Here is a 13,344-nt window from a genome sequence, read left to right on the forward strand (position 1 = left end):
ATGGAAAATAGACAAAATATAGAATGTTGTGTTTTGATTCTTAAACACAAATTGCTTTCATAGACTGTAACAATGGATGTTTTCCTTTATATTTCGTTGGATTTGGCAGAAAACTTGATTTTTGAAATTTAAAGAAAATAATCTGTCTATTGTATAGAATATACCCATTTTGAATTTGAAAATAGAATATACTTTCATGAATAATCGTTCATCTCTGTTGCTGGCTGATAATGTTCATCATTTGAATCGGAATATTTTAAGTTTTATTTTGAGATTTACTAGCTCATGTTAGACTTACTAGCTAACTTATAGTTCATGGATGAATTATCTGTATTTATAAAAGTAAAACTTAGTTTCTTAAAAATACTCCCTTAGTAACATATACCCAAAAATTAAGGTTAAGTAAATTAAGAAAACATATAGTTGTTTCTATTCTACGTTATATATACAAGTATTTTCAGTTAGCGCATCCTTTTAATATAAAGACGAACATTTTGAGATACTTATTCAGGAGGGCTTTTTTGATATGCTCTGAAAGAGAAATGCAAAATAAAGAGATCGGAAAGAAAAATGGTTATCCTAAAATATAAAATTACTTAAGAAATAGGAAGATTAGGGTCCGAAGCACCCTTAAATAAGGAATAAGACCAAAATGAAATTTTGTTTGGTTTACCGATATTTCAACCGTGAACAATAAATTACAAAAAGTTGTTCAGTAGTTTTGGTGTAAATAGGTCGTGAAACTGGTAAAAACTTTAGAAAAATACTTAACGAAGCATAGTTGATGCTTAGCACGCAATTTATATGACGTAGACATAGACTAACTACATGAGTTCTTACCGAGAATCGAACCCGGCTCGCACGCGGCGAAGTTGCGTATGTAAACTATATAAGTATGAGAGAGCACTTAACTGAATATAGAAGTTATTTAACGGACAATTCACAAAGTAGTAAGGTTTATCAAGTTCCGTGCTCCTGTAACAAAACATGTATAGGTAGTACTGACAGAAATGAAGAAACATCCAGCTTCTGGACTATTAACATGATATCAGTGAAATAAAATTGTATTTAAATCCAATAATAATATAGAGAAATTACTTATGGAGGGTCAACTAGATCAGATCTCTACCACAATTCTTGATGTGTTTTCGGAAGCTCTGTAGACAGTTTTGACAATACTAAACAACATTGCGGTGCCTCAGAGGAATATTGCGATAACCTGGGTAAAGGATCTGAGGGAATTTACTTCTGTGAAGTTTCTTATACGTGAAAGAATCCGTGGCAGTTTTCCTTTTGGTTGATTCCAGTTCATTTTCTCGTTTTCCTTTTTTCCCTCAATAACAGCAAAATAATTCTATTGTGATTCGAAACGTTGTCGGTTGCAAACCTACAAGAGTGGTAAATTCTAAATACATCTTTTATTTGCCTTTAATGCCAATGAGTATTGAACAATATTGCAGTTCTACAGAGAAATATTGATTGGTGTAGTCTCGTTACCTGATATCACGCTTGCAGAAAGAATGCTCTGCTAATCAAACATTTTTCAACTTCGTAATTCCGCATAAGCGTGCAAATACGGGGATTATTAAAGTTTAGTTACAATTCCAGTACCGCTGCTGACTGTACATTTATAAGGAATATTCTATAAATAAGTATGAAACATCTGGTACATTAAAACGCAGGTAAACCAATTACAGATTAAATAAAAAAGAAAAAAAAAAAAAAGAGTAAGCCTTATTTCTAACACACACCTATAATGTATCCAGTGGCGGCTTCAGTGTTCACAAGATGGAAGTCACATCGACAATGGCGGCGAAACTAACTTTATACCTCTTTCCTTCAAAATCAGTCCTCGTCTTCGCTGCCTCTATTGATTTTTCACTTGAAGGCATTCTTTAAAGTCTAATATGAGGTACAGGCATTACAGAAAAAAATAATAATGAATTCGACACGACAATGACATTTCATAATCATGTATCAAGTATGTATCCTTCAGAATTATTTACCTTAATTTTAAGTACTTTAGACAGCACAAAGATTTCAAGTTATTCATTCAAAAAGTGGAAAATAATTGATGTTGCCAACATTGCTCAACTATTTCGTGAAAATAAATTTCTCCAATGATTCTGTAAAAGTTATTTGGTTACATACCCATTAATTTACATAATTATTAACAGTGCAATTTGAAACGAATACAAGAAACTAAGTAACGATGAAACGTTTTCTAACCTTATTTCTCTTGTATTTATAATATTGATTAATTTGTAAAATAGAGACACGACAATATTTTCAAGATGCATTGAAATACAAGTATTTATTCGATTTTGTCGTTTGTAAAGCAAATGAGAATTCATTTGACCATTTATTTTCAGCAGTAGTACCTACGATTTGCCGTCGAATCTGAATGGCGTGCTCCTACCAGGAATTGAATTTTGGTATCCCATACAGAAGACGTGTTTGCTAGCATTATATCCACGAGAAAGCCCTAAAATATGCGTGAAATTTCTCAGGTCTAGCGTGCACTGAATTTAGTGAAATTTCTGTGTTCTCTGCCTTAAACATACCTTACATGATTTGAGAATTGGATATTCTCTACTTATTGTTATATATATATAATTCTTTATTTAAATTACAAGTTTAACACTTACATATTTGTCTGTGGCTTCCCATGCTTGCTTTCACAATAATATTTCAGAGCTAAATCATTTTAAAATATAGTTCAAGAATATTTATTCGTTCTCTAAATGAAAAAAAAAAAAAAAAAAGAAAAAAAAAAAGAAAAAGAAAAATAATAATAATCACAAAATCACTTGTTATTGAATTCTGAAATCCTAAAATGCATTAAGAAAGTATTTTAGTTTCTCTTCATAATAATTTATATATAAAAGTCGTAAAGAAAACTCAACCCTTCGTCGGAAACCTACTGCGAACCTATGTCGCCCTTAAAACGATAGGAGCAATTCTTTCTCCCGCGATTAGTAGGCACTTTCTCCTACTCCTACCTTCATCGTGTGGAGCTCACAAAACCATCACAGAGCTGAAGAGCTCCACCCTTGTTTAGATCCTCTCTTCTCTCTCCTGCCGCCTCTTTTCGCTCGCCGTCTGCAAGGGGGCAGGTAGAAAGGATTTTTTTTTTCGTCACATTAAAAATGTGATTATCTTGTAGTAAGGGGAGGCGTTTAAAGGAATGTTCTCTGAAACAGGCTGATACGAGAAAGACCTAAATCAGAACACATGAACAGAGGGTAACATTAAGCATTATTACTTGCTCTATGTTGCCAAATCTGTCATGGACATTAATGAGGGTTCCAGACTTCATATTAAAATAACTAAAATATTTGTTCGATCACTTCTCATTCCTATACAGGAGAAAATGTTAATAATATTTTTTTAATTTATTACTGTATTATTTTTTGTATTATTGGGAAGGAACGTGACTTTGTAACTACATCACAGAGCCGTCTCTGAATTTTTCCAGGGAATTCTAAAAGGGTTTTTAAATTTCTGGAGTGGCTTCAGCAACCACCCGTGCACCTTCGACAGCTAGATAGTAATGAAAAGTTTCGGCTTCACAAATATTCTTACATAGCCCTTTTACTATACAAAATACCAAACTCAGCAATATTATTACAAGTTTAGTGATTGCCAAAGACACTAACTCACAGTTTAACAATACCAATATAAAAGTAAACTACGATATTACTATAATTGCATGGGCGCATGGGGGGATATTCAAAATTAACAAAAAATTGGCTACTTGCCAATGAATCCTCCCTTGAAAAATTTAAAGATTTTGACGTTTCGGAACTCTCAGCTGGTTCCTTCCTCAGTGGGAAGGTAAAAAGGATTAAAACGGAAAGGAGATAAAGGAGTAAAACCAGGAATACATACCACTATATAAAAGTAACGTACAAAAAAGATCCTCTGCTCTGTTCATCTCAGGATCATTTTTGTACGTTACTTTTATATAATGGTATGTATTCCTGGTTTTACTCCTTTATCTCCTTTCCGTTTTAATCCTTTTTACCTTCCCACTGAGGAAGGAACCAGCTGAGAGTTCCGAAACGTCAAAATCTTTAAATTTTGGGCCGCAGTGGCTCATTGGTAGTGCGTTCACCTCTGGTGCTTGGGGTCTCGGGTTCAAACCCTGCTCCCGCCAAGTGAAATTTGTGGTGGACAAACACCGTGTGCGTGGGTTTTTTGGGGGTTCTCCCGTTTCCTCCCACTTTCTTCATTCCAACATTTCATTCATCTCTCATCATCACCGTCTCCTTTAGCCTAACCGGCATAACCGTGGGACGTAAAACTCAAAACTTTCATTTCATTTTTCTTTAAATTTTTCAAGGGAGGATTCATTTGTAAGTAGCCAGTTTTTAGTTAATTACGATATTACTCTTTGCACGCGTTTCATACAATTTAAAATATTTCACTCACTTCGGCAATGTTTTGTGTGGTGAAAGGACTAAGTTGAATAAAACGTTAAAAAAATAACTGTGAAGCCAAGTCTAGCTGGCGAAGGCAACGGAATTGGTTGCTTAAATCATACGAAGAATATAACTATTTTTTTTTTTAGGATTTCCAGGACACATAATAGGTGAGTGTTCGTTAATCTTAATAAAATGTGCCAGATTGTATCTGTGTTAGTGTTGTTTCTATTGTATCAAGGACAAGAAATCACATTCAGTCAGTATATTTCAAACACTTGGCTGTGTTCATTATCAACACAAAGTTATCAAAAAAAGTTATTTGAAAAAGATAAAAATGCACTAAGAAACATGACAAGAACACAAAAGTGTTATTGACAATTAAAACTGGTTATTTAGTAATGGCACTACTAGTGTGGCATGTCGTGGATGCTTACATCAAATAACGTTATTTTCTTTCAGAACAAATAGACCACAGAGTTTACTGCATTAGTTTCGTGCAAGTAAAATGTCTGCTTTGACGTCTGGTGGAAACTGACCTTAGCAATACGACAGGCGTCTAACGTCACAAACTCTATATACGTCCAGCAAACAGGTTGGGGTACCCTGACAATGAGGAAGCTGTGCGTTGTTCAATAGGATCGTATGAAATTAGGTAATTGAGAACACAATTCCAACTGAGTTTTCTGTACTTCTTAGCAAGCAGCAAAAAAACATAAACAATGTATTTGGGTCCGGAATGCCAAATGAACACACCTTTCACTGTTGATTTGTCAATTTTCGTTCCGGTGACAGCATTGCAATATGAGCCCTATGGACGCGGACCAACATTATGTTTAGATAACCCTCTTAAAAGCACCGTGGAAACGGACTGTCAGAAAAGTGTTCTTGCCATTGCAGACGAGTTACTCATACACCATACCACGTCGTGCAATCGATAAGGTAAAAAAGTTGGATTTATCAGTACAACATGAGTTGACACTAGCCAAAAAGAATTGCCGTCTGAAGGTGTGCAGAGTTCTCTGAGTGTAAGAAGTAACCGGGAAGCTTTTCTGCATGAGGTTGTCACTTCAGATGAAAGTGGATGTGTTATGACAATCGTAAAAGGTCAGAGCAATGATTGATTCGTGATCAACGTCCAGGACGGTTTCCTATACCATCTTTCTCCTCACAGAAGGTGTTGTTGCTGGTATGATGGTCTATGATGGGAATAATCCATCGTGTCTTTCTGAGACGAGGTAAAACTACCATTGTAGAACGTACAGTGCTGAACTCCATGAAATGCACCGCAGACCTATCTGCAAGCATCCAAGAATGGTCAACATATTTGGTCTAGGAATTAATTCGTGCGGGTGGACAAGAGATGGCGCAACGAACGGAGCGTCCCACAGTTCCGTGTAGCCACACATGTGTTGCAAACCCCTGTCATCGCGTATCGTTCGTAGTATAGGGCAGTGGATTAAAGCGTCAACAACACCAGTTTGTAGTTAAGTGAACATGGCGCAATTTGTGCCTGATAAAGTGTTTTTGCGGGGTGTCCTGCTGCATTACTTTAACATGCAGAAAAGTGCGACTGAAAGTCATCGTATTTTGGTGGAAGTTATGGTGACCATGCTCTAGCTGAGCGAACGTGTCAGAAGTGGTTTGCACGGTTTAGAAGTGGTGATTTCGGCTTGGCAGACCAAGAGCGAGCTGGACAGCCAAAAAAATTTCAAGACGAAGAATTGACAGCATTGCTCGAGCAGGATTCGTGTCAAACGCAGGAACAACTTGCAGCAGCATTAGGCGTTGATCAAACAACAGTCTCCAAACGCTTGAAAGCCATGGGAATGATTCAAAAGATGTCACATTGGGTTCCACATGAATTGAAAGACAGAAACGTTGAAAGACGAAAAACCATTTGCGAATTGCTGCTTCAACGACAGAGCAGAAAGGGGTTTCTGCATCGAATTATTACGGGTGATGAGAAGTGGATCCATTACGAGAACCCTAAAGGAAGAAAGGCCTGGGTGAAACCAGGTGAACCATTTTCATCACAACCAAAACGAGATATTCACTGTGCAAAGATTATGCTGTGCATATGGTGGGATATGAAAGGTGTGGTGTACTATGAGCTGCTGCAACCGGGTGAAACTATGAATGGAGAACGTTATCGACGACAATTAATGCGTTTGAAGCAAGCTCTGGCCAGAACACGACCAGAATGGGAGAACAGACATGATAAACTTATTGTTCAACATGATAACGCTCGCCCACATGTCGCAAAACCGGTCAAAACCTATTTAGAAAATGTCGGATGGGAAGTTTTACCCCACCCGCCGTATTCACCAGACGTTGCTCCTTCGGACTACTACTTGTTCGATTGCATGAACAACAATTTGATTGGACAGCGGTTTACTTCTTCAGAAGATATCGAAACATGGGTCTCTGACTGGATCGCTTCCAAGGATGAGGACTTCTTTCGCCACGGAATCCGTACATTGCCTGACAGATGGGCGAAAGTGGTGGCTAGCGATGGACAATATTTTTCTTAAGGTATTTATGTATTTTGTGTTTGTACTACAGCTTCAATGTGTGCGTACCAACCGCACGAATTAATTCCTAGACCAAATACTTATCTCGTCATGTTGTATGACACTACTCGTCCATATGTAGCGCAGACCTGATGCAGGCTTTCCATGCGTTAAAATGTGAAATCCTTTCCCACTCCGATATCAATGCCACTGACTACAACCTGTTCCGGTATCTCGATCACATTTTGGGAGGGAAAACTTTCACTGATGATCGGAAGGTGCAACCTGCAGTTGAGGACTCCTTCGTATTGCAGACTTCAGACTTCTTTCGCTTTGGAATCCAGTCATTGGCTGAGCGATGGGAAAAGCGTGTGGTTACAAACGGTCACTATTTTGATTATCCTAATGTTGCAGTTTTCTTTTCCTTTCTTTCTTTCTTTTTTCCTTTAGAAATTATACACATGTAGCGGCATTTCATCCGCACCAACTTTTTTGTTTTCAGCAGACGAAAAACCTTTTGGCCTTTGACCTGATGATGACCATAGCTAGATGCTCGAAATATACAAGAGATTATGATTTATTGCTTTTGTAAAACAATCGAGAATTTATAGTATGAAATATTTTGTGAAATTAAAATAGTAATATTGTTTGAAATAATAAGGATAAAATTAATTTAATTATTTATTTTCTTTCTTTGTAAAGTTACCAGCCTCGCCAATCTATCATTAATCCCGATTGGGATTTTCAGAAAATGGGAATAGGAGGTTTGGACAAGGAATTCAATGCTATTTTTAGACGAGCATTTGCCTCACGAGTTTTCCCACCAGAACTTGTTGAACAGTTGGGTAGGCACTATTTTTCTTCTTTTTCTCATATTTTTGATAAAATCGTGAAGTTAAAAAAAAAAAAAAAAAAAAAAAAAAAAAAAGTAGAAATAGTTATTAGGTAATGTTTATGCAGTACTTAAGTGTATTTGTACGCCATTCATTATTTAATTCTGTGTACAATTTGTATTTGACTAGTAGTATATCATAAAACACGATGTTGTGAGGGTTGGAACTTTAATAGTAAAAACAATGTAGTTACAACTGATGCAGAAGAAATACGTCTTTGAAACTTCTATTGGCCTTCGATGTAGTCATTAGCATTGTATAGAATCAATTGCTATCAATGTAGAAGTCTAGAGGTATAGTTGTATGGGCGTCGTACACTGAGAACATGGCCTCTCTTGCCATCTATAAGTGTAATGATTGTTCCCTGTTCAAAGAAAGCCCACACTTGTAGTAGTAATTATATCCACTAGATAATGCAATAAGTACTGACTCAAACGCCTGATTCACTTCTCCAGATTCATTCGGACATGCACCCGTGAACAAGTCCGATCAATCTATACGCTTCTACGGGAGCAATTATTCAACCGAAGTGGAATAAGTTCCTCAAATGACCATTTGTCAGAAATATTAATATATAGCACTATATAGAGGCCAAAGTTCGGCAGGATTTCGTAACTGTAACTAACCTAGGCGTGAGTCGGGAAGATGGTGTAATGAGTAATGAGCACTTGCAAATACTGACCTGCTTGAGGGACTGTCACCACAACATTCCATCAGTAACAGAATAGCGCCCGATACAGGGTCGAGTACCCGTACCAAACAGTTATAGAGTATCTGTAGTAGGTCGTGTCTGTTCATAGTTCGAATTCAGCGTTGTATTACCTGAACAATCTCAGGAATAGTTTGGAAACGAATGTCATGAAATAGTATTCCTTCATCTTCAGAATCAAATTATAGTCACGGGTGTTGCAATTTTTTATAAAGACTAGTGTATTTAAAGAAATATCTGTATCAAAGTTTCTTTATTTTTGATTCTTTTTAATTTATGCGTACGTAGAACTTAAATTTAAACGAAATATACATTTTTCTTGTATAGAAACTGGTACATTAATTCAAACATCGTTCCAAACAACTCTTATATTTTAGATATTCATATTAATTTGGAAATAAAGAGATTCAAAACAACTTAACAACAATTAAATTTTGTTCTTAAAATGGGTTTAAGGAACCTTCTTGTGCGAATATTTGAGATTGTATCTTTTGAAGGTAAAGCTTGATTTGTTTCAACCCTGAGACTTCTAGGCGCGCCAGAATGCCTAAATATTGTTTTTATGAAAATTTCAAATTTAAGTAAAGTATTTTTTGTACTGTACTAAACAACCTCACGACATATTGTGTTTGCTAAAACTATATTTCTTTCGGACAATTGCTTGTCAGTTGGAATTAGTAGGGCAAGATTTGTAAGGAGAAACAAAATATGTAGTAAAATGCATCGAATGTATTTGTATTTACGGTTAAGTTTAAATATTAAAATAAATAAATAAATAAATAAATAAATTATATATACTACCTTGATCAGAAAGTTCCCGGAATCACCACCGTGTGGCGCTCTTAGTCACCTGATTTGACGTCTGTTTTTTGTGGGTTGCCACACGTGTCAGCGATATTCCCTCCCAATTTGAACATTCTAGTTTGCCATTTGTGAAAGTGACACAGTGTTGAGACATCTGTTTGGGTGCATGTTTCGATTTTTGCAATAACGAGTATATATTAAATTTTGCATTTAAAACGGATTCAATGGTGAAAAAATGTTTCGGCAATGATGCTCTTTAAAAAATAAAAAACAAAAATAAAACGGCTGTTTACCAGTGGCACGAACTCTTTACGCTTGGTCGTGAGTCAGTCGAAGATGGTGAACGCAGTGGCAGGCTGTCGACATTGGAAACCGACGAAAACATAGATAAAGCGAAAGAAATGTTGGCCGAAAACCGTAAATTAACAATCAGAGAACTGGCAGATGACTTGAACATTGCTTATGAATAAACAACTCGTGGATTTTGCACCATTGCAACGCAGCGTCACACAATGCTATCATTATCCGCGAGTTTCTCACCAAAAACCAGGGTTGGCCAAAAAAAAAAGTTTTTATTTGGTTTAAACCCGTTTTTTTTTTTTTATTTAAATGATTTTCTCTATGTATTTATATTACATGTTGACAGAAATAGGTTTGTTTCGCCTTGATGTCATTATGCAACAACAGGATTAATGCTGGAAGTGATCACATAAGCTTAAAGCGGAATCCAAACGATTCTCGGCTCACATCCGAGAGAAATTGTCCCCCATTTGGACTCGAAACCGGGACTAATTGACAACAAATTGGATGAGTCTGCCGACTCACTCAGGAAGGACTCCTGATAAAAATACGTTGTACTGATATTTACATACATTTTAATGTAATTGTCAAGAGTCATTTCAGAAGGACAAAAAGATAAACAGTTGCACAAATGAAAGCATTATACAGAATTACATATAAATCGGGAAACTCCCGCCTTAGCCATTTAGGGAAATCCTGTTATTAAAATAATCCTGAAATCCCGTATCATAATCAGTACGCTAAAACTGATGTATTAAATTACAAATTTAGTATGTAGATATCATTCAATAAAATTAAAACAAAGTGTAATCCAAGCTAATGTTGGAAGCTACGTAAGCAGTTGATAAATTTTGCCAATTTCTATCAGTATATTTAAGCAACCTTGGTTTCTTTATAAAACAACATGCATTCAAGCAAGCAGAAATATACAATTTGGTTTCGTTTCGTATGATTACGCTTAACATCCTTATGTAATACCTGGGTTAGATTATTAAGAAGAAGACTTTCGCTTAACATGACATCCGAACCACTACTTGGTTTACACTTGAAAGAGGGGTTGTAGTTCGACCAAGAATTGAACATGAGACGCCTTGATTAAAAGGTTAAAAGGAGATAATAATGCAGATGATTTGATATGTGAAAACAACACCATGAAGTTCACACGATTTAAATCTTTTTTGTTTGTTTGTTTGTTTGTTTGTTTAAACCAGTTGGTTTTCTTGAAAAAACAGCTTGTTTAAACCATAGTTTAAACCACCTTGGTTTAAACCAGCCAACCCTGCAAAAAACTTAATGAATACCATTCCGCAGCCTCCGAATTCACCGGATTTAGCTCTGTGCGACCTTTTCCTGTTTCATCGACACAAGAGACCATTACGGGGAACGCGTGTTAGCAGCCGGGAGGAGATAGTAAGAAAATCGAAGACGGCTCTGATAGACATACCGAAAATTTAGTACCACAAATGTTTTGAGAACTGAATCAAGCGCTGGCATAAGTGCGTTGCAGTCGATGGGGATTACTTCGAAGGGGGCAACATCAATTTTCAGGAATAAACTTGTATGTTTAATTTTGTGAATCAATTCCGGGAACTTTTTGATCAAAGTAGTATATTGACATTTAATTTTATAAATATTTCATTGTGGATAACGTAGTATCCTAAGAAAAAAAGAAAGTTTTATTCACTTTTTACTTTGACCAGTATGACTTTAAAGTGTTACTTTATTTTTGTTATTTTTATTTTCTTACTAGAACTGTCTAAAACTGATCTATCGAAATATTTGTAACTGCGATTGATGCAAACATTAGGAGGGTCTATATTGTTTTTCCTTTCCTGATATTAATAGATATTCTTTCTTTATTTCGATAGGTTGTAAGCACGTCAAAGGAATTCTCTTATTTGGTCCTCCAGGTACTGGTAAGACTTTAATGGCTCGACAGATAGGAAACATGTTAAACGCCCGTGAACCCAAAATAGTTAATGGACCACAAATATTGGATAAATACGTAGGTGAATCTGAAGCTAATATTAGGCGTTTGTTTGCAGATGCAGAGGAGGAAGAGAGAAGGGTATGAATGTAATCCTTCTTTAATTGATTTACTTTTAAATTACTTTACAGAAGTACTTGTTTGTAAAGGAAAGTAAAGGCTTATTTTGCTAAATTGAAAGTCCACATATTCATGAGTATATTCAAGACCATGTATTCAAATCTTAATGAAAATAATCTTTCTTTCATGATGTAAAGTTACGTCATGTCAAAATATGGGATTGAAAGTCCGAAGTCTTTTTAATTTTGAATATATATTTACTTATAGATGCTAGAGAATACATATTGAATAAGTGAAAATAATTTCTTACCGTACTATCTAGTTCAGAAAGCTCAACTGAATACAATTTTCAATTGCATTAAATTCGATTTGAGTTTGGCGTCCCCTTCATCAGCAAGGCTATATGAGATGTAGACCTACAGCTTAACGTGGAATTCGAACCACATGGGTCCCTGCTGGGATTTGAACGCGGATCTCCACGCCAAAGACGCGTACGCTATCTACATAGTCACAAGGAAACGCAATACAATTTTCAGGAAAAAAAAAGTTGAAGTTATAAAGTGATTATGAGTTTTAAATATTGAAGGAACATTTCACATTTTTGTGGTTTACTGAGGCTTAAGTTGTAGAAAATGCTTCAAAAAACAAGCCGAGGTGAACCGAACTCAGAAACTCACGGCGTGCAAAGGTGTCGAACATAACCTTTTCTTGTCGAACTGAGCCTGGCCTTGGGCAAGCTTGGCCACCAAGTATAAGAACTTTTAGTTTCTTGGCGATAGGCTAATTGCCTACCGAATTTCGTTCAGATCTGGCCAGTAGCTACTGAGAAACAAACTACCTCATACGAGGCGAATCAAGGCGAATCGAACCTAACCTGTCTTTGCCACCAAATATAGCAATTTTTATTTCCTTGCCCATGGGCTATTTGCCCATCGAATTTGCTTCAGATCCGGCCAGTAGTTACTGAAAATATAGTACCAAATACAAGGCGAGCCAAGCCTGTTCCTGCTCGCGTCAGATTATCAAATAAAGCGATGGGGTACTTGCCCACCAAATTTCATTCAGATCCAGCCAGTAATTACTGAGAAATAATGTACCACATACAAGGTGAGTAAAGCTGATCCCGAACCGAACCGATGGTGAAAAGTATTAACTTCTCACATCTTGAGGAGGAGGTAAATTAACGAGAAATTTCAATTACTCAGTCGTGTATTACGTCATTATGAGGTCTTGTTACCAGGAGGACGAAAAAAGAGGAAAAATTAAAATACGCTGGTGCAGAAAACGCCGTTTCCGTTCCGGTTGAGCTACCGGGTTACAAGCAAACTAGATCTCGGCGGCTAATGTAAATGTGATATGTATAATTTTACTTTTGTTACTTGAAAATAAAGATTTATATTACTTGATAAATACGAATACTTAAGTGCAGAAAACGCCGTTTCCGTTCCGGTTGAGCTACCGGGTTACAAGCAAACTAGATCTCGGCGGCTAATGTAAATGTGATATGTATAATTTTACTTTTGTTACTTGAAAATAAAGATTTATATTACTTGATAAATACGAATACTTAAGGACAGTTGTCTGAGGATAACTTGGTGAAAAGAAACTATTAACTGTACTAATATTAGGAAAAATGCGTGTTTTCTGCTATTAG

General features: G+C 36.1%; 1 protein-coding gene across 1 annotated transcript in view; it reads left to right on the plus strand.

Annotated features, from left to right (window-relative positions):
- LOC145673309 (vesicle-fusing ATPase 1-like) overlaps positions 1 to 13,344 on the plus strand; it is a 154,656-nt gene that overhangs the window by 106,953 nt on the left and 34,359 nt on the right. Inside the window, exons 6-7 of the mRNA XM_081742901.1 lie at positions 7,640 to 7,782; positions 11,512 to 11,711. Coding sequence (XP_081599027.1) covers positions 7,640 to 7,782; positions 11,512 to 11,711 — 343 coding nt within the window. The remainder of the gene's footprint in view (positions 1 to 7,639; positions 7,783 to 11,511; positions 11,712 to 13,344) is intronic.

Source organism: Thermobia domestica, chromosome 16 (genome assembly GCF_964235325.1).
Source record: "Thermobia domestica chromosome 16, izTheDome1.hap1.1, whole genome shotgun sequence".
Taxonomy (NCBI): domain Eukaryota; kingdom Metazoa; phylum Arthropoda; class Insecta; order Zygentoma; family Lepismatidae; genus Thermobia; species Thermobia domestica.